This window comes from Protopterus annectens, chromosome 9.part0 (assembly GCF_019279795.1).
Source record: "Protopterus annectens isolate FY-2018-M chromosome 9.part0, PAN1.0, whole genome shotgun sequence".
Classification (NCBI taxonomy): domain Eukaryota; kingdom Metazoa; phylum Chordata; order Ceratodontiformes; family Protopteridae; genus Protopterus; species Protopterus annectens.
This window is the reverse complement of record NC_056743.1, coordinates 210,901,490-210,924,848: the sequence shown is the minus strand read 5'-3', so window position 1 is coordinate 210,924,848 and position 23,359 is coordinate 210,901,490. Positions and strand designations below refer to the sequence as shown.

The window sequence follows — 23,359 nt, the reverse complement described above, 5'->3', positions numbered from 1 at the left end:
GCATATCCATCTACCATTGCCCTGCCAGGTCCAGCAGGCACTTGTGCCACTAAATGAACATAGGTCATTTAGGTTCATAAGTTCACAAGTTTATACTAGGCTAACAATCACCAGGAACTTTACAAACCTAGCCATACAGTCCAACACAGTTTTGACCAAGAGTTCCTTGAATCCCTACATGGTGGCATACGTTAGTAAAGAGATAGCTAAGGGTTATGTGGGGATATGTTAACTGAGGATTAATTAACTTATTGATGCCTTATGTCAATCAGAGACATGGGGCCAGACTGAGGGTGAATTTGCAATTTCCCATCCAATGATCAAGGTTTCCTTTGAATAGGGATGAACTCTACTTCATGTAAATAGGAAAGTTATTCCATAGTTCTGGGATCCTTTGAGACACATATCGGTCCCTCGATCATGTTCTATTTATGCTGCAAAGTTCAAGTGCTTGAATGTAGTATTTCTGGTACTGTCTGTCTTGTGAATGTGCAAGAATTCCATCAGAACTGGATTCTAAGACGTCTTATAGGCATATATTAACACTGAATAACATGTAGGAGACTGACTTCAGACATAGGACCTTCAAGTGATCTGTGTAGGACAGGGTATTCATACCCTGGATTCCCCTGGTGAGGAAACTTTGAGGGTCTTCCAACTGTTGCAAGTTCCTGGTTAGGTACATGCCAAAGGTAGTCATTGTACTTAATGATAGGTCTGACAAGGGCTGAGTAGACTGGTACTATTACTTCCTTGGACCACGATGCTCTGCCCTTGCTTATGAGGTGGGTGACATAGAATGATTTTCTTATTATCTTGACTATGTGCTGGGTAAATGCCAGACTACTGTCTACATATGTTCCCAGATCCCTAACTATCAGGTCAACTCTTATGGATGTTTTATAGATGAAGTAATTAGCTTGGGCTGATGTTTTCCCAATTGGCACTACAATGCATTTCCTTGCATTGAGCTTTAATCTGTGGCTTTCACACTAGTCATTTGTTTGCATTAGATGCTCTTGTAGGATGTTGGTGCCATGAAAGGAATCTATGATAGCTCCCAATTTATAGTTATCCCTATGCCTAAGATCTAAGAGGTTATCAACAATGCCTGAGTGGATTATTGCATCAAATGCCTTGGTCAGGTCAAGGTAGGCAGTATGCACCATTTGTCCCTCATTCATAGACATGGTGACCCTCATAAAGGAGTCTACCCGGTTAAGTAGGCAAGACCTTCCTTTAATAAAGCTAAACTGGAATGATTTCAGTGTCTGTAGGCCAAAAATGTCCTTGTTAAACATTTCCATGACAATTCATTCCATGGCTTTGCATATTGGATTTGGCAGAATGATGGGTCTGTAGTTCCCATGGTCAGTTGCTTGTCTACCCTTATAAAAATGAATGACCATTCCTGCCTTCCATTTACCTGGCATGTAGCCTGTTTTGAAGCTGTAGTTGGAGTACCTCAAATGGTCCTGCTAAGTCATGTTTTTAAGCTATGTAGGAGGCAACTGTGAATATTGTCAGGGCCAACTGAAGCAGTATTTTTGATCTTGGTGACTATTAAACATCTTCACTGAACATGACATTTTTTTTTCAATTAGCAGTGTGTGCCACATCCAGATATGGTATATTTCATAGTGTAGTTTGATGATGTACAGACAACATTTTAACCATTACACAGTTCGCCACATAAAACATCTGCACGGTCATGTGAATTTATGGAGTCCACATGCCTTCCTAGTATGTAATGCACACCTGAGATATATAACTTATAGCTAAACACAATTCTAAACTGACTATCACATAATATTCGACAGTCAAGTGGCAGAAACTCATTACTTAAAAATAAAGTTTTACAAAATCATTATGCACAAAGTCTTCTTGTTAAGGCTGTCTGTTTCAGTGACAGCCATTTTCTTTCAATTTCATCATTTTTCCCCAAGTGCCTGAAGACCATCAAGCCTCTATGGGACAATCATCCAGGCAGACATGCGGGTGCTTTGTGCTTACATCAGCATTCATGCAATGACAGCAATTTATTTTGCATTGTAAACCTACTCACTACCCCTTAGGCATTATGCAAGGGCAATGTACTTACCCTCAGTCCATGCAGAAGTGCATCCCATAACATGGGCTACAATTACTAACTTGGATGACCATGTGTACATTCTCCTGACCCAGCCACCCACTGTCTGATTAGCTTCTACTATCAATAGGGGCCTGTCAGGGGAGTCACAGCACAAGCTGCATGAGAACCCCCCCCAGGATGGGAATACCCATTAAATACCTGAGCCGCTGGTAGAACTCTGGTCATCTGAACTGTAATCAGGGCTTTATTTCTTTATGTCTCTGTTGCTGGATAGGGACAAATGATGGTACAAAACTGCAAACCAGTTACTTAGGCAGGACCAGGCATACAAGGTTAGCATGTACGTACAAAGCCTACAGTATTGTTTTTGTCCTGAATTGAAATATGAATTTAATCACATGCTTCTGGTTGTTGAACATTACAAGAAAACAGTGATTCCTCGTAAAACTATGAAGCTAAATCATTCCATCAAAGCCTATAAAAACAAAAGCGCGTATTCTTATTTTATACTTAAAGATAAGATAAGCGAACAAGTTTCTGGTCATGATGGTTCCTCCTTAAGAAAAAAGTCATAGAGAGGCATGATCTATTACAGCCCTGTTTCAGAACTTTACTTCAGCTGAAGTGAGGAAGTGTCATACAGAAAGTGCATCAGCACAAGCTGTACATGGGTCAGCAGTTATTGAAACTGCAAATAATGCAGGTTTTGATGAACTTCCATTTTATCCTCCCCAACAGACTAACATACAAGAAGTTCCTTTAGGAGCACGTTCCAAAGATTTGTCTTTTTCTTCTACATCTTTTTTCAGCAAAGCGGCCAACAAAGTGACTGTGCCAAGGATGTTAAGCAGGGGACAGAGCAGAATGAACGTAGTCAACAAGACTCAATAAGTGCTGACCTCAAAATGTTTAATCTGAATGAGAAATCATTTTCCAAGTAAAAATTGGACATTTTAAGACTTGGATTGAATTTTATACCCTTGAGAAGATTTGACTCAAGTAGAATGCTCTTAGAATTAAAATTATACAAGAGTAAATTAAACTTGAAAAATGTTTTGAATGATGTTGAATGTTTTACCAATAAATTTAAGAAACCATGTACTTATAACCCCCCACACTGAATAACACTTTGAAAGTTTTCAAAAAAGCTTGTGAGAATGACCTTAGAGAATTACTTAAAAGAAACCTTCTAGAAGAAATTACAATTTAGCTAAAAACGAACGCTGTGCTTTAATTGATTTCAGCAAGATGGTTGACTTAAGATTCATTACAGCTAATAAGGGTGGGGAAATGGTGATTATGTATCAAAAAGATTATGTGAAATCCATGAAAGATTTATTAAATAATGATGATGAATATGTACTGCCTCTTCTTTGGAAATGGCTAGAAGTTTTAGACAGGTTTATTGGTTATTATATAAATTTCTAATGGAAGGTTATATCACTTCAGATGTTTACAATTTTATGAAAGTGGATTATTCCATTTTGGGAACCTTATTCGGGATACCCAAAGTTCATAAAAGTCCCACCAACCTACCCTTTCGACCTATAGTGTCAGCTCTCAATTATATCACTGAAGAGATCTCCCAAATCTTAGATTATATTTTAAATCTGGTATTCCAGAAATGAATTATTTTATTAAAGATTTATGGGACTTTTTAGAGAAAGTTAGGATTTTTAATGATATTTATTCTTTCCAAAACAGTTATAATTTGATTTTTACTGTATTTTTACTTATATACCCCATAAATTGGGTATTGACTACGTTAAAAATTATTTGTCTAAGTTTGAAAGTTTTACTAATGATGATATTTATTTAATTTGTAAATTATTAGACATCATGTTACATAATTATTTTTTGTTTGATAAGGAAGTTTATAAAAAGTTAGGGGGTGGCTATGGGATCCGCTGCAGCCCCTACCTTTGGAAATTTAGTACTGGTGTGGTGGGAATATACTACTTTGATCCCCCTGACTGACTTGTTTAACATACAATTGTATTATAGATATGCAGACAATATGATTTTCATACTAGAAGGTGACGAGTCCAAAGTAGAAACATTTCTGGAAGAATTAAATAGCAGTTCAGATTTTTTGAAATTTACCTTGGGTGGCTGAGGTACCAAGGTCAACTTTCTTGATGTAACTATTAATTGGAATAGTGAAGAGGCTAGACTTGATAGCCAGATATATAAAAAGAAAACTTTCATTAATAATTACCTTAATTTTTCTAGCAATCACCCTTATTTTAAGAAAAAGAACATTCTTAGAGGTCAATTTATTTGGGCTTCTAGGATGACTTCCAAGGATTCTAGATATGAAGTTGAACTACAACTTATTATTTCCTTGTTCATGGACAGAGGTTATAAGTTAGCTATGCTGGAGAGAACAGCAAATGAAATTAAATCCAGGAGAAATATAGATTTTCCTCCTATTTTTTTTAAACAGTTAAACAAAAAGAAAGGCCACCATGCGAATATACAACATATGGTAACTTGTTGTCTTCATATGATGGTGGATAATTCTGATATTTTTCCATCATAAAAGAGATCTGGAAAATAATACAGGGGAATGTAGGCAATCAAAATAGTGGGGAAACCCCAAAGTTTATTTTGGGGAATAATTACAATATTAAGAAGATGTTACAAAATGATACTACTAAAGTTTTTTTCTGAAAAGATGGTATTTAATAGAACTAAAGGAATGTATAAGTGTGGGGGTTGCTCTATTTGTAGGTATATTTTAGAAGGGCCTTTTTTAAATTTGAGACATTTATAACTGACTTTACCTATTCCTGAGGTTTTTAATTGTAAAACCGAGGGGACAGTTTGCACTGATGTGTGTTCCAAATGTGACTATTATATTGGGATGACCAAAAGGAGTTTGCAAAAACGGGTTAAGGAACACATTTATTCTATTACAATGAAAGACAACAATAATGCCCTTTATAAACATAAATTAACATGTGATTTGAATAGATTTTTGTTTACTATACTTGAACATGTCCCCAAAGGCTTGAGAGGAGGGATTATTGGAATAATATAGAACAGAGAGAGACCCTTTGGCTGCTTAAAATGGGAGCTGATACTTTCCCAGGATTAAATGAATCAATATTAAATGTTTCCTTAAAGATAAGAGGTTAAAAGTACAAAGTTGAATATTTGGAGGTTTTTATTAGACATGTTTTATTATATTGTTATTTAGCTATTCAGGAATGTTTTTTTAAATGGTTAAGTTAATTAATTGATAGTGTTAATGAGAGATACTTTTTACGTGTGTGTGTGTGTGTGTATATATATATATATATATATATATATATATATATATATATATATGAGTCTACCTGATAACACTGACATACCAAAACACCAACGAAATAACCAACACAAAACTGAAAGTTCAAAAACACAAAACTTTACATGCCTGACAAACCACAATCCCGACAATCAACGAAACAAATACCTTTCCAGAAAAGTACACACACAACACAAGCACACTAAAAACCTTACAAACCTACACTAAACCTTACATATACAACTATCTATACACTAACCTTAACCCAAACCCTAACACTAAGGTCCGTCACTATCACACACTTACCTTACCCGCACCCTAACTCACTTAAATCCACCCCTAACCCTTAAGTCTGTCAGTATCGCACACTTACCTTACCCGCACCCTAACCCTAACTCACTTAATCCGCCCCTAACCCTCGAGTCCATCACTATCGCACACTTACTTTACCTGCACCCAAACCCTAACTCACTTAACCCGCCCCTAAACCTAAAGTCTGTCGCTATCGCACACTCACCTGACCCGCACCCTACCCTAACGTCTGTCACTATCACACACTTAACTTGCCCACACCCTGACCCTAACATCTGTCCCTATCGCACACTTAACTTAACATGTCGGTGTTCTCAGCATTGGGATTCTCAACTTTTGATCTTTTCCGTTGTCGATCTTCCAGTGTCGGTGTTCTCTTTGTTGACGTTGTGGACTTTCGACGTTTTCAGGTAGACCCATATATATATATATATATATATATATATATATATATATATATATATAGATAGATATATAGATATATATAAAGATATATAGATAGATATATAAATATATATATATATATATAGATATATAAATATATATATATATATATATATATATATATAGATATATAAATATATATATACACACACACACACACACACACACATACACACACACACACACACACACATACACACACACATATATATATATATATATATATATATATATATATATATATATATATATAGATATATAGATATATATATATAGATATATATATATATATAGATATATATATATATATATATATATATATATATATATATATATATATATATATATATATATGTATTGGTCAGTCCTTGTATTTGTGTGTTTCTGAAGTAGTCTGTGATAGATGAAAGTGAAAAAATGTTTTTTATGCTAGAATTACTTGTTTATATTTTGATGTTCTTGGGCTTGCCTTGGTGGATTATGATTATTTTTATTGTTTTGGTGATGTATTTTGCACTTTTTTCTGAGATACTGTACTTTGAAGTACATAGAAGTACATGTTCAAACTTGTTCCATGGAAAAGTCTAAATGATTTCATTTTAGTGGAAATCTGTGCAATGCCATGTAACTCAAGTTTTCAATATTTAAGACTACAGATTATACACAGCTCTTCCTGGTTTAGTCTGTGAGATTTCTGAATACAGTTCATTGGATCAGCTTGGCTCATATGCAAATTACCACATTAAATGGCTTCATTACAAATGTGCAATAAAATTTCTGATTCAGTTTAGGTACTTTACATCTTATGAGAAATGGCCGAAATAAGCAAAACCCAGCATCGACTGCACTGTCAGAAACTAAACTATGAAAGTTCCTTACATCTGCCCTAGATCATTTCCTCAGACATGTTCGGTAAGCAAAAAGTAAAATTTAAAAAATTCTTAAAATTCTGTATTTTTCTTAACCTTCTGACAGTTATAAAGTGAGAAAAATGCTGACATATCTTCTATCTATTCCTAATAAGCAGAAACATGAAGAAAGGTATCACTGAATTAAAGTCTAACTTGTTAATTTGCAGAGTGCCTCCTTAATGGTATCAGTGGAGATATGTTCCGTATCATTTATGACAGTAAATATGGTGCACCAAATCAGATAGTAGTTTTAATATGCAAGAAAGTCCAGCAGAGCTAATAGAACTTGCAAAGAACTTCCAAAAGAACGTTATTTAGTTAGTTGGCTAGTTAGTTTCCACCTTCTGAACCACTCATTGATTTTTTTTGTTTATTCTTTTGGATAAAATCAAGGATAAATTTGTTCATATATATTTTGTGGGGTGTATGAAAGACTCATATTCAATCCAGTGATATTCATTTATTTTTGTCACACTACTTAATTACCTCTACATTTTCCTCATCTGAAAGACTTCAGAAAAGAGCACAAAACTCTAGTTAGCAAAAAGCCCCAAAACATAATGAATTATCTAGTATGAACTTATTAGGCCAAATGTTCAAGAAAATTACCACTTCCCCTTACTGGTGCTTTCTCACATTTTCCCTAGGTTGTGTAACCTAGAATTTGCTTGTATATGTTTTCAGGGTGTGGGGAATAACCCCTAATTGACTCCAAGACAATTTTCTTATTTTTTTGGAAAAAAAATCACTTCTGGGGTTAAGGTGCAATGAGTTTGTACTCATTAATTCATAAAAAGGCCAACGTGCCAAAGCTTCATTTTGTTCAAGATTAAGAGAAAAACTTAAAAACAAGGCAAACTGGGATCAAAACACAGCTGCGTGCTGGGCGTTTGACTCTAAGTATACCCTTACACTGAACACAAGCACACATATAAAAATAAACATGCACACAAGCAAACACACCAGCACTTACCCCATAAAGCCATAAACAGTGCAAAGAAAACTGTGCCTTCATTGTCAAATAGATGCGTCACCTGAAATTAAAAGAGGTAAAAACTGTTATGGGTCAAATGCTGAAGTTTAGCATCTATACCACATGCAAGGTTTTAATGACTGAGCATTAATTATACATAGAAACTGTTGTTGCTCTGACATTTCATATACTGAGCAAGTTATCCACATCTCATTCAGGTCAAAATTCCTATAATGTGATACTAAAGATTATAACATGCCAGTTCAGCTAAAGGTACATTAAAATATGATGCTATTCAAATGTACTAAAAACCTTGAGATAAATAATGTTAGAACTAAACAGCTGCTGCAGTCTGGTATATATTTGCCTTAGAAAGGACTCAAATACAGCATACTAAGCAATAGAAGTGATTCATCTGTAATTTTACCTTACAGTATATCATCACTTTGGTGCAATTTTGAATGCATGCATTCTTATTTATGCTTGTGTGCAACTCAGATCAGCTTTTATTATAGTTCTTTATCAATGGGACCTTAGAAAACAAATCCATAGATCCATCCAGCCATCCATAACTCCAATTTTTCCCATTCTTGCACATGGGGTCAAGGTGTCACGTCAGCAGTGACAATCATCTAGAGCCAATGTTCAGACTGCCATGTTTTGTTCTTCCTTATCACAAACATGTACCTTGACTTAATACTTATATCCAATTTAAAGTGTCCTATCCACCAAACCTGAATATCCAGAGAAAGCCCACACAAACAAGGGAAGGACATGTAGACTTAACCAGAAAGCATCCCAGCTGAAAAGAGAACCAGCGATCCTCTTGTTGTGAGGCGAGTATGCAAACCTCTGGTCTACTGTTGTTGTTCGTCTTTTCGGCTTTTCCTGGTTGGGGGTCGCCACAGTGGAACTCCGGTCTGCTAATGATTGGCAGTCGATTTTTATGGTGCCGAGTTGCCAGCCCGACAACCAACCTTCAGCGAAGGCATGTCCATTCACGCATGTCTTTTGGAGACCACTCGACCACAGGGAGGACATGCAGACTCCACACCTGGTCTACTGTACCACCAAAAATCTTCCAAATTATACTTTACAAAATAGATGACATTTAAAACTCAAGTATAAAAGTTAAGAAAAGAACATCTAAAGTTTATGCCAAAATAAATTTCAAAGCACAGAAGAAACCGACTGTAAATATTAATTTAATAGTAGAAAGTATTATGAAGTAATTGCAAGGAGCACCAATGTTAATCATATATCTTGTTAGCACAATTCAAAACATAATGGAAGAAAGACAGTACATTTATGTTAACTTATGTTAACCTTTTAGCACAAAGAGTATTTATAAATGAATAGTACAATGGATAAGGAAAAATAGCAGAAAAAGTGGCAATATATTGGGAAAGGGTAAATCACAGACCTGCATAATTTCCCCGTACTAGCAGGAAAATAGAGTGACATTCATCACCTGCAAATGACTACATAATGGCATGAAAATGAGCAGCAACGTACTAATAAGTGCTATTTTGTATGGAAAAGACAAACTAAGACATACATGCATGATTCAGAAGCATATTATAAAATCTGTACAATAAGCCATTGTAAACAAAATATCTGTACACCATCATTTCCCAATAAAGAGGTATGGCATTCATGCTGAGACTCTAAAAGACTAATCTTGATTTATCTGGTCAGCAGTGTTAATTGCTGCTTTGGAGGTCAGTGCACTGACTGCCAACCACAGTGGACAAGGAGGTTTGTGAAGTATTAACCATTCTAAGATGACTTTTCAGCTTTTGACTGGGGACATGCTAGTAGTTTCACAGGCCTGAGCTATATGAATTATACTCCAGCTCCTACTCATGATGCTGATTCATGTGGAGGAGAAGAGTTGGTTCCTATGAAGACTAATGCAGAGGACCACCACTATGCAATTTTTCTACAAAACAAGACATTTCTCAGAGGTCCTGGGGGCCACTGACTGCATCCTGCTTGCTACTGAGGCCCCACCTGCTCCACAGAGCATACAGTACATCATCCAGAAGGAATTCCACACCATCAATTCTGAGGTGGTGTACAGTACACAGGGTTTTATATAACATGTATCTGTGTATTTTTCAGATAGTTCCCACAACTCACACACTTTGTATGTGCATGACCTATAGGTTCATAGGTAGGTACTAGGCTATATGCCCAAAGGCATTTATAAGCCTAGCCAGAATGTGCTGGCTTTCGCCGCCCCCTTAGATTAGTTCCCTGTGCCTCTGTCCAGCAGAGCCACTGAAGTGATCCCCGGGGTAAACTTTCTGTTTCCCATCCACTCGTCAAGGTTTCTCTTGAAGAGTGGTAGAAAGGAGCTCTGCCTAATGTAGATTGGAATCTTGTACCAAAGCATGGGAAGTCTCTGTGACAAGAAACAAACTATCCCTCCAGCACATCCTATTTATTGTTGTGGTGAGGTTTAGATCCCTAGAGCGTGTGACTTGAGGGGATAAGCTTTTCTTAAGGTGGAGCATGTCGATCAGTTCTGGGTTGGACATGGCCTTGTATGACAGGCAGAGATCACCTTTGAGTAGGTGGTATGCAACCAAGTACAGCTGGAGTTTCTTCAGTCGAGCTGCATAGGGAATCTGTTTGAGGCCAGTGATCCTCTTGGTGAGGTACTTCTGTGGTCTTTCCAGCTGTTGCAAGTGTCTTGTAAGATACATCCCAAATGGGGCATTGTACTCTATGATAGGTCTGATGAGAGATGAGTAGAGGGGCACAATGACCTCTTTTGATCTGGATGCAAACCCGTTTGTGATAAGGTGTGCCACATAGAAGGATTTTCTAACCACTTCAACAATGTGATTATCAAAGGAGAGTTTACTATCTACTTGGGTCCCCAGATCCCTTATTACGTTTTCTGTATTTAGGGGACTACCACCTATGTGGTAGTTTGTGGGTACTTTGTTTTTTTTCAAATGGGATGACTATCCACTTTTTGGTATTTAGCTTGAGGCCATGATTTTGACACCAGGTGTCCATCTCAGTGAGACCCTTTTGGAGGATGTCTGTGTCAGCCGGAGAGTCAATTATAGACCCTAGTTTGCAGTCATCTGCGAACTTGGTCAGCCATAGTCCTCCTGTACTTGCCTGTACCTCTGAGAAGTATATGCTGAACAGGAGGGGTCCTAGGACTGAGCCCTGGGGAATGCCACTTGTAACCGGTTTAGAATCAGACCTAGCTCCCACAACTCTTACCATGTGGGTTCTGTCTGTGAGCCAGTTGGCAACCCATCTTGTGAAGTAGGGGTTTATGTTCAGGCTGGTGAGCTTGTCTATAATACCAGAATGGGAAATGGTGTCAAAGGCCTTTGTGAGGTCTAGGTAGGCTGTGTGTACCACCTTTCCCTCATCTATAGCCTTGGTAACTGTCTCAAAGAAGTCCACCAGGTTTAGGAGGCATGATCTGCCCTTAAAGTCGAACTGGGTAGGGTCCAGTGTTTGGAGGTTCCCAATGTCTCTGTTAATGAGTTCCATGATGATGCGCTCCATAGCCTTGCAGACCAAGCTAGTCAGGCTTATTGGGCGATAGTTTCCGGGATCTGTTGTGGCTCCACCTTTGTGGAGTGGAATAATGGTTGCTGTGCACCACTCTATGGGTATGTAACCTGTGGAGAGGCTGAGTTTGAAAAGTGTGTTTAGGTGAGGGGTTAATTCATCTTTGAGCTCATGTAGGACACAGCCTGGGACTCCGTCTGGTCCCACTGATGCTGTGTTTTGGCTTTGGAGAGGGCTGTTTTAACCTGAGTGTCTGTGATTTCAGCAGCTCTACATTCTTCTGGTATGGTTATGGGCCCTTTTGGGGGTGAGAGGGGTGTGAAGTTTGCTCTGAACCTGTCTGCCAGGATGTTGGCAATATCAATCGGTTGAGTGTATTTCGTACCATTCTGCACTAACTCCAAGCAGATCTTAGCATTGCCACTTAGATTCTTGACATAGCTAAAGAATGCCTTGTGGTTATCGTTGGAGTCCTTGTCAATTTTTCTTTCGAAACTCGCCTTGGATGATTTGAGGGATCATAGTTTCTTGCTGATACTGATCAGGCATGTCTTCCCTTCTTGGGATTTCACTCTTTTCTGTACTAGTTTCCTCCTTCTATTGTATAGCTTGTTTATGGCAGGAGTCCACCAGACTGGTTTCCTTTTCTTGGAGGAGTGAGTCTTGGTTTTGCTTGGGATAGCACGATCCATGCATTCTTGTAGGTGCCTGTAGAATGCATTAGTAAAGGATTTTTCAGCTTGGACAATGTTATCCTTTAGCATGGGGGCTTTGAAACTTTCCACCTCAGTCTTAAGTAACGTGAAGTTTGCTTTTGAAAAGTTTTTCACGATGGCTTCCTTGTCCGAGGGTGGGGGCGGAATGTGGATATCCAAAATGATTTGTTTATGGTCAGATTTAACCAGTGAGGGGTTGAGCACTGGTCGCCCATGTTGGTGATGACCAGGTCCAATATGTTGTCACCTCTGGTGGGAGTGTTGACCAGTTGACCAGGACATTTGAGTTTATAAATTCTAGGAAATGTTGGGCAAGGGAGTTAGTACTTGAGTAGTTCTCTCAATTAATGTTTGGGTAATTGAAATCACCCAATATTAGGGTGTTTGGTAGGACCTTTATATTTCCCAGTGTTTCCAGAAATGCGGAATGAGGGTCCTGGGACATGGTGGGTGATCTGTAGCAAGCTACAATTTGAATTGCAGTTTTGTCCATTGTTAGTTGCACGTGGATGATCTCTGAAGCATTGTGCTGTGCCACTAACCTGGAGGTGTGGGTATCCTTGATGAATATGGATACGCCCCCGCCTTTTGTATTTCGGTCCGGGTTCTGTGGCCAAAATGTATGATATGAGTTGTAGCCTGGTACTGCTGGGGTGCTCTCTGGAGCTTTAAACCAGGTTTCTGTTACTGCACATATATCGATTTTCTCCATACTGAGGAGTGCCTCGAGTACATGCATTTTGAGATTTAGACTTCTGGCATTGAGTAGCATCACCCTCAGTTTTTTGTTACTTGTGCTATTTATGGCGGTGGGTTTGTCTTTTGAGCCTTGCCTAAAAAGGCACTATGGGGGTGGCAAGAGCCTTGGCTAGTATTCGAAAGCCTAAGGGTGACAGGTGCAAGCCGTCTCTAGCGAAGCAGTGTGGCTTGTCGAGCATGTCATCCCAGGCAGACAGACACTGGATCCCCTTTGAATGACACCAGAAACTTGGCCAGTTGTTGAAATTGATAATTTTTTCTTTATACTGTGGTATTATTCTTGGTGAAGGCAGGATGCTACTCAGGGTCAGTGTCATACTGGCCTGGGCTACAAGATCAGAGATCTCTTCCATGTCTCTTTTCATGTAGTCCAAGGAGGTATGCCTCAGGTCATTCACACCAACATGGACAATGACAGAGTCAAATTTGTACTTGTTCTGGAGTGACCTGAGTGCTTGTGTTATGTGGCGGATCCTGGCACCCGATAGGCAGCTAACAGTAACCTTCTCCTTATTCAGCCTAGTGAGTGGGACGTCAGTGTGCCTGACTACAGTGTCACCTATTACTAGTATGTTGGGTATGTTATTTTGTCTTAAGGGCTATGATTGCATGGCACACTGGTTTTAAGTATGTGTTTCATGATTTGTGTTGGGGTGGAGGTTGCTTGGATGTCTGCTTCGGAGGTCTCTGTTGCTTTTGCAGATTTTTATTTAGAGCCTCTGAGTATGTCTTCGTGTATTTATGTGTGTTTTTTACCGGTGCTGGTTTAATGGGTCTATGTGAGACTGGTGATGTGATGCAAGTATTTCCCTTCTCCTCTTGACTGTCTGATCCAGCCTTGGGTTGAGAGAGCTTAGCCTCCAGTTTGGCTGTATAATTGCATCTCTCACATGTATTAGTGTTTGGTGGTAGGAGGAGAGGGTTGTTTGTGTACATGAGACAGTTGTAACATTGCCTCAAAATGCCCAGATTCACCAGTTGGACTGGAGAGTACACCTGAAACTGCCCTTTGGACATGCCTGGACAGGTAAAGAGAACTGTTTTACTCAATGGCTAGTAAGGTTGAATAGTATAGGAGGGTCTAATGCTAGGTTTTATAAGTGCTTGCTATGAGTTTTGAGCAAGTGCTGGGCTGAGAAATGAATAGCTTGACTGCTTAAGTTGAAAGTTTGTCTAGTTCCAAGGGAAAAATTGAAGACGAGACTTTGTGGAGCCGGGAATACTTACACCCTACCTAACCGGTGCTGCCTTGCATGCAAAACCGGGCAAATGTGGTATTTATAGCAGGGAAATGAAAGAGAGAGAAATTAGCCCAAAATGGCCAATAAACTACTAATTTCTGGGCTGAAACTACTCGTCCAGGGACAGATAGGCTGCTCAAAGCTACCCTCTCTCACAGGTGAACAGAGAAACTTCCTTCTATCCAGGTAAAGTATGGGCAAACACAGATATTTGTAACACAGCCCTGAATTCAGCACTTAATCTAAAAACTGGACTATACTAGCTTAGAAAGGTGGGAAAAGTACAGTTTTGTACTTACCATAAATGTAGATGTTCGAAGATCCACATTGCTGCAGTCCTTACATATGGGTAGTCCGCTGTCCTCGGTCGGCCCGAATACCAAAGTATAAGGCTGACGTCGGTCAAGGCGCTTAATACTGACATCAGGACGTCAAGGTACAAATGCGCATGACCGACGTCATATCCTCAGTCTTTTCTTGCCCCAGATGTCAGAAGGCCCTAAAAAGAAAGGCCAAAACCAAAAGACAGCAAAAAACAACCAACCACCCCTGCACTAATCATATTTACAATATTTACAATATTCACAACCCAAACTACCACCGCCTCTAACTACAGAGGGAAGGAGGGAGGGTAAATTGGACTGCAGCAATGTGGATCTTCGAACATCTACATTTATGGTAGGTACAAAACTGTACTATGTTCTTCATCTCACATTGCTGCAGTCCTTACATATGGGTAGAATCCCAAAGCAGAGGTAAGGGAGGATGGCAAAACTATAAAGCATTAGGAGCTGCCAAAATGCCCTGTAAAATTGCAGTGGCAAAACCAGCCCTAGATTTAGAGTAAAGAGGAAGGTGGTAATGCTTAGAGAAAGTATGCACTGAACTCCAAGTAGCTGCCTCCAAAATATCCTTAGTAGCCACCCCCCTTAAAAAAGCTGTAGAAGTGGCAGTAGCCCTAGTGGAATGAGGCCTAATCCCAACTGGAATCTCCTTACCATGATGGGAATAACAGAAAGCAATACAAAACCAATCCACTTAGAAATAGTTTGTTTTGAAACAGGTTTGCCCTGAGAACCCAAAGCAAAAGAAACAAATAACTGCTGAGACTGCCTGAACCCTTTAGTTCTGCTCAAATAAAATTGCCTGTGTATATCCAAAGTGTGTAAAATCTTTTCCCTTTATTTTGGGGGTTTGCATAAAAAGTAGGCAAATGAATAGTTTGGTTTAAAGCCACACTAGAAACCACTTTAGGCATAAAGGAAGGATTAGTGCAAAGATACCCTATCCTTATGGAAAATTAAGAAAGGCTCAACCGTCATAAGGGCCTGTAATTCAGAAACCCTTCATAGAAGTAATGGCCAACAAAAAGCAGTCTTCCATGATAAATATTTCAACTCGGCAGTAGCTGCAGGCTCAAAAGGTTGTAGAGTGAGTTTCTCCAACACAAAATTGAGATCCCAAGCAGGAGTAGAGGCTCTCGTGGGGGTCTATATTCTTGCCCCTCTAAGGAATTGCTTAAACAAAGAATGAGAAAACAATGGTGGGTCACAGTCATAGTGAGCAGAAATTGCTGCAGCATGAACCTTAATAGAGGAGAAGGACAAACCTTTGTCCAGTAACTCAGTAAGGTATTGAAGAGCCACACTTAAATTAGGCTTAGAAACATCAAAGTCCTTTGCTGTACTCCAACATAAAAATCTCTCTCCTCCATTTATCTGCATACACTTTCCTTGTACTAGGCCTTCTGGCCTCCAAAATAACATTCAAAACTTGTTGTGGAAGCTGAGACCCTCAGGGTTTAAAACAGAATATGCCAGGCTGTTAGATGTAGAGAGTGAAGTTTGACATTGAGTAAATGACTGTTCTCCTGAGACAGCAGGTGAGGAATGAAGGTAAAGGCCAAGGAGGCTCAGACTCCTCAGTAATGGGTACCAGTGCTGTCGAGGCCAATCTGGAGCTATTAAAATCATGTTTGGCTTGTCCTGTCTGACCTTCAGGAGTACCTTTGGGAGGAGAGGCAGAGGTGGAAAGGCATACACATGAAGATTGCTCCAATTGAATGAGAGAGCATCCACTTTCCAGGCTGTGGGATGAAACTTTTTTGTGCAAAACTTTGGCAGCTGGTAGTTTAGTGGAGAAGCGAACAGATCTATGTCTGGAGTTCCCCATAACACTGTCAATTTCTGAAATACATGAGGATCCAATTTCCACTTGTGGGGATCCATAATTCGTCTGCTCAACACATCCGCTAAGGAGTTCTGTGCTCCTGGCAGAAACCTTGCCTGAAGATTTAGCTGTAAACTGAGAGCAGTCTCCCACAAAATCATTGCTTGTCTGCATAGAGGATAAGAATGTGTTCCCCCTTGTTGATGTACCACATGACAGTTGTGTTGTCTGTTAGAACCAACACCTGCCCTGGAAGAAGTAAATCCTTGGAAGCTATCAAAGCAAATTGGACTGCTAACATCTCCTTCAAGTTGATATGTAGATGTTGAAGTCTGGCAGGCCACGTGTCTTGTACCCATTTTCCATTTAGATGAGCTCCCCAAGCTTTGTCTGAGGCATCTGTCGTTAGAATCTGACTCGCCTCTGGCCGGGTCACAGAGAGTCCCTTGTTTAGGTGACTTTCCTGAGCCCACCACAAAAATTCCTTTTGAATGCAAGGTATTATCTGAATGACAGTGTCCATATCTTGGCAGTGCTGTGTCCATACATTTTTGAGATACCATTGTAGCTTCCTCATATGCAGTTTGGCATTGGGAAGTACCAGAATACAAGATGCCATGAACCCCAAGGCTAGAAGGACTGTCCTTGCAGTCAGCCTGGACTGACAATTGATGGAAGTAAAGGAAAGATTCTTTTGTTTGTCCGGTCAAAAAGGCCATCTGGGATGCTGTATTCAGTCTCACACCCAGAAAGCACATGTCCTGAGAGGGTACTAGACTGGACTTTATTTCGTTCACAGAATACCCCAGGCATCTTAACACTGCTATCACATACTGTAAATGATGAAGAAGTTCGTCCTTTCCTTGGGCCAGAATCAGGCAATCGTCCAAATAAGGATAGATTTGTATTCCTCTTAGCCTGAAGAAAGCTATCACTGGAGCCAGAACCTTCATTGAACACTCTGGGCAGTAAGCCAAAGGGCAATGCAGAGAACTGATAATGAGAAGTCCCAGCCGAAAACGCAGCTGATAGGAACATGAAGGTAAGCCTCCTTGAGATCCAGAGTCACCATCCAGTGATCTTTGCCCAGCAGAGGTAAAAGCTGTTGTAACATCAACATTTTGAACTTGGGAATGTCCAGATATGTGTTGAGGACAGATAAATCCAAAATTGGTCTCCACGTGTTCCCTTTTTTTGGTACTAGGAACAATAAAATCCTAGGCCCTCTTCTGGCAGAGGGACTATTTGAAGTAGCAGAGAAATTTGTTTGTGAGCCTCTAGTCTTTGCTGAGGAGGGCATGCCTTTGAAAGGAGGCAAGGTATGGAAATAAAACTTGTAAAGTTGGTGTAGGAAGTCCAATACCCATTTGTCTTGGGTAATCAAATTGCAATTTTCCTTGGAGAGTGCCAACCTTCCTCCCAAAGGTGCTGCCAGGCAAAAAGGATCTGGCAGCTGAAAGGTAGGTCATTGGGCCTGTTCACGAAAGGACTGGCCCCTGCCCTCACCAGAAGATTGTGCAGGTGAACTCCCTGTTCTAGGTCTGAAAGAGCTCTGAGCTCTGCCCTACCCAGATCTACCCTAGACTGAGAATCATAAGAAGATCGTCCACCCCTTAGCAGGCCAATTCCTACTAAACGGAGGCTGAACTTGCAAAAATCTTTAACAGCCTGCATAGACTTAGCCTTGTCTTCCATTTTCTTCAAGACTGACTCCACAGGTGAACCAAACAACACATCAGACTGTAAAGGAGCATCCAAAATCCTTGTCTTAACATGGTCAGATAAATTCTGATCCCTCAGCCAGGCATGCCACGAAGAACTGAACCAGTGGCAGCCACCTAGGAGGCTTGTACAGCATCAAAACCACATTGTAAAGAATGCTTACCCACCTGTTCAGAAACATGCACCAAATCTTGTAATTCTTTACACTCAATGCCTTCCGCCAGAGCATCCACCTTAGACTTCAATTGAGAAAGAAGATAGTTTTGATATTTCAACATATGAAACTGGCAATTCAAAGCCCTCATAGCTAAGGTAGAAGATGTATAGACTTTCTTTCCCCATCTATCCAAAGCTCTGGCCTCTTTATCTGGAGGAACCGGATTTTTACAACAGAGGCCTTGACACCCTTAGGTCCCTGACTAACAGTTTCTGGGTCCGCCCTAGGACTCTTATAAAGATATTTATGAGCCTCAGGCACCCTGTAATACCTATCCGGTTTAACTGGAGCAGGAGGCAGAGAATCAGGATTAAGTGAAGCCTCTGCAAACACATCTTCCACAACATCCAGAACAGGGGGTATAGCCAAGGGCCTATGCTGGGGTAAAAGCAAAAATTCCCTAAGCCTTTTCCTGGAATCAGAGAAGTCCTGACCTTCCCACTTAAAATGTTCCCTCATGGAATGAAGAGTCTCTGAAAAGAAAAATCCTCTGGAGGAGAAGCAGAAGGAGTCGAATCATCTGCATCAGAATCAGAATAAGGAGAGTACTCCTGCAAGTCTTCAGCGAAGACTCTGAAACATTTGAAGCCTGCTCAAAACTCCCTCACACCCCACCTAGGCCTCTTATCAGGAGGGCAAAGAACCTCTAATCAGAGTAATCAAATATTCTGCCATTTTAAGCATGTGCTTCTTGGGCACAGACCCTGCTGAACTAGGAGTGACACCAACAGAAGCTAAACCTGGCCTGCCTCTGGGAGAAGCCTTGGAAACAGAAGGAGAGGGCCTAACCACCCTAGGAAGGGAGGAGTACAGTAACCTGAGAAGCCCCTTCAGCCTGACCTGCCTCCTGAGAGGCCACATCCTGCAATATCAAAGTCTCCCACTCGTCGGAACCACGGTTCCACTGGCGCCTCTAAAGAACCGCGTCCGGGCGGACGACTCATCTTGCCTGGGTTTAACTGCGTTGTCTTTGCGCTTCAGAATCCGGCGGCATATTATAAAGACCAGCCTAGCACAATCTAACCGGCTTAAATAGTGGCTTATTGAACCTAGCACAAAGCGACACCCAACAACGTCGTTCTCAGGCCCCAGACAAGGAATACACAAAGAATGATAATCCCTATGCATTATCTTTCCCAAGAAATACAGTTATTCACTTTTCTGACATCCGGTTAAAACACTGAGGCAAGAAAAAAACAAATATTCTAGCGGAATGCCAATAACTTTGATTAGGTCTGAAACTCGAACTTCGACGTCCTGATGTCAGTATTTCAGCCTTATACTTTGGACTACCCATATGTAAGGACTGCAGCAATGTGAGATGAAGAACATCAAGTATATATATATATATATATATATATATATATATATATATATTTTTTTTTTTTTTCAGAAAGTAAAGCAGATTCAATAAAAAAATCTTTAAATGCACAGAAAAGGATACTTAGTGTTATATATTTCAGATCAGAGTTGTAGTCAATGCCACTAGTAATAAAGTATGAAGAAACACAAATACAGTAAAAGCAGATGAATAGAATGCAATTTTTTTATATATATAAAACAATAGAAAACAAGCAACTGATTTAAACAAGTTACTCAATTAACCAGAAAAAAAAGCTCAAAACTGAGCCCTGCTCCAGCAGTCTTCAAACAAACAAGTTCTAACTGCACACTCCTGCTGCTAGGGTGCAGGGGAACCTTCTCCAAAAAAGATGGCCTGGGTCAGTGCTCAAGTTATACAAACAAAGGTAGATTCAGCAGGCCTGAATCTGGTCTATGCTGCAGCAACAAGGCGCACCATTTTCAGAAAGAAACAGTTCAAATAAGTAGGCACAATAAGCCTGTGACCAGAAATTCTCAGCTCAGAAGGGCAGAATCCAGCCAGCCACAAGAGTGCAGACCACACCTTCTTAATGTAAAAAACTGACCCAAAGCCCAAGTGCTTAAACCAGAACTAATACACTTTAGAACAGACACTAAGACTTCAATCAGCAACTCCCAACTCAGAAGGATGTAAGCTTCCTGTCCTGCCACAACAGTGCAGACCACAAACCTTCCTAATGCTTTATGTGGGGGTTGGCTTTCCACAGGGCCATTTAGCCATAGGTACACCCATTCCCATAAATATAGGTATCACAGCATTAATGAGGGTACTTGCCATTGCACGTTGCAGGTAATGTGGCATATGTCTTGGACTAATGACTTGCATCCACTTCCCAAAGCTGTGGTAGAGATGGTGTACAACAGCTCACCCTCACAGACAAAAATTATCACTGTTTAGAGTGCTGAACTTCAGCTTCTGTTACCTGGATACATGTGATTTCATACTGCATTATGCTCTAGAAACCTGTAGAGAAATACAAGTGGTCTGTACTATACTATATAACATGGTGCAATGTACACTATTCTAGCAAGAGGAGAACATAGCACTGGCTGATGTACCTGTTCCAGCAGCAAAGGAACAGTCAGGTGATAAGTCATCAGGGGTGCAGCTGCAATGGACCCTGAAGGAAGGTAGAGGTAAAAAGTATTTAGTGACGCTGGTAAGAAGGTGGGTACTGGCCCACAACTATGGGCCATCACAAGGCAAACACATAAGGCAACATTTGCATGCATTTACACACCCAGGCTATGTTTTACAGTGCAATGACTGTTTATGCTGTGAATCAGGTATTAAAATACCCATATCAGCCAAAGGGGTGGGCAAGACAGTGTTATTATTTGAATATATAGGTTGGGCAGAGTGGTACTGGATAACAGAGCCAGCATAAGGAAAGAGTCATGAGAAGTATTTCCCGTAAGCTCACACACAGATAAGTGGTTTGTGTATCAGCAATCAGGTGGTGGGTTGGAATGCTGGCGTGGTGTATCATGTGGCCCTCTGGTATCAGATCTGGAAGCAGATGGTCATTCTGTGGGGTAACAGTACAAACAGCTAAAAAGAAAAGTTACTGTGGTATTCTGGGAGCTGGTATACTGAATCAGGCCTCTGTAAACTAGACACATCAAAAAATAAGGCACTCTAGGAGGATGTTTCCATGGCTACCAGGTAGATGCACTGTCCACTTGAATCAAGAAAAAAACATCAACACTTGGACACAAGGACCTGTTAACATTAACAATTATATCACAGTAATGTTAAATGATCTGCATGTGATTAGGCATTTGGTGTAAACACTGCTACGGGGGTAACTACATTATATTTTAAAAAAAGTTATAGTTTACAGGACAGCAGCAGTACATGTGCACCATTTCTTGTTTGCAAGGATGTGTGACAGACAATGCTTCTTTGCTAATTGGGATTGTCTTCACAGTGACGTGGTTAAGGCAGTGCAGAATATACTGCAACTGTACTGCAGTATTCCTGGGGATCCACTGACCTCATCTGTACACAATTACCTAGTGATGGTGATGCATGCAATACTATTCACAAAGGAGGTCTTCTGTGTGCTGGGTTCACATGCTTTTAAACATAGCCAGTTTTATTACCTTACGGTGATATGTCTGTGTGTCTACATTTTCAGCTACCTACTTGCAGCATGTTCTTTCAAAAGTAAAAGTCCTACAGCTAGACATCTGTATCTCTAAGTCTCTGCATATTCTAATACCTCTTGTTTTGTTCAGCTTTGTAAAGCATGGGGGCAATGGATAATTACCCTTTCAAAGTTTCCATCTGCAACTCCACCTTTGGCCCGTTGCCTAATTTGTACAGGGAACCACTGAGCTAGTTGTACCCTGTAGCTGGATTTTACCCATCACTTATTTCACTTTGTTAATTTACTACAAAAAATGTTTTGCATTTGCAGTTTGTAAATAATTTGTTACTGTACTATACTACCACTTGAAGCTTCTATACAGAGTACTAATTTAATATGAATCGTTATATACATTTTTAAAAAAAGAGCATTAGCGTTCCTCTACCATATGTTTACAAATCCAAACATTGCCTTCTTCCAGCTATGTGACAGAAGCATGTGGTAGAAAAATGTGATCTTCAAATTTTGAACATAAATGAGTGAGTCACAGTTAGTTCATGGAAAGTACTTCTGCTTGCAAGATTTACCTCACTGTACTGTCCGGCACTGAGGGTTGCACCTTCCACACCCCTACTGCATACAGCTCCAGTATTACTGTATGTCAGGGTAAGAGGAGTTTTCCAAGACACCCTAATCTCAGACACTGTACTTTTACACTTTTGTGTTTGAAGTTCTACTCTCATGATGTCATAATGTCTTGCCATGCCTTAGTAATTATAGTCAATTGTACCACTTGTACATATATACATATGTACACACATACATGCATTAATTTCTAAAGATCACAGATTTTTTCTCCTCAAGTTTCCCCTTGCTCCTTACTCTGCCTTCATAAATCAGAGGCAGAGTAATTTTTGGCTCAGAAGTAATTTCCTGCAAGGTTGAAAATTTGTGCATAACTATACATTTGGTTAATGGCATATGACAAAATTACAATTGTGTAATCGTACTTACTACAGCTCACAGGTAGTTACTAGGCATGTGATCTAGTAGGCCATTAAGGAGCCTAGCCCAATTTACCCAATGTACTGTCTGGTTAATTGGCTTGCTTGAGGTCACACAACAGCCAAATGAAGGCTGGGTTTCTCAAAGCCTGTACCACAAGTAGCAGCTCATTTATTGACAGCTTACAACCTTAATCCTTTGTGCTAACTACTAAACGATAACTGCAGGTGTTTGAGAAGTAGGATACTTGATGGGAATGCATTCAAAATAATTGGATATAGCTTCTGGCATATTTCCCTCTTCCAAGCAGACCTTAGCAACAGCTGGGTATTCTCCAGAAGAATATGATTTTTGTTCTTTTCTGTAGCTGAAAGTAAACAGCAAATATTCTTGCACTTTCTGCCCAAATATACACCAGAAAGGTAAACTGTTTCTGAACTCTGTCAGATGGAATTGTCAAACATTAAGCAGCTTACCCCCCATA

At 39.9% G+C, this 23,359-nt stretch overlaps 1 protein-coding gene across 1 annotated transcript in view; it reads right to left on the bottom strand.

The window, feature by feature from the left end:
- ANO9 (anoctamin 9) overlaps positions 1 to 23,359 on the bottom strand; it is a 567,237-nt gene that overhangs the window by 374,945 nt on the left and 168,933 nt on the right. The window contains exon 7 of the mRNA XM_044082760.1: positions 8,025 to 8,085. Coding sequence (XP_043938695.1) covers positions 8,025 to 8,085 — 61 coding nt within the window. The remainder of the gene's footprint in view (positions 1 to 8,024; positions 8,086 to 23,359) is intronic.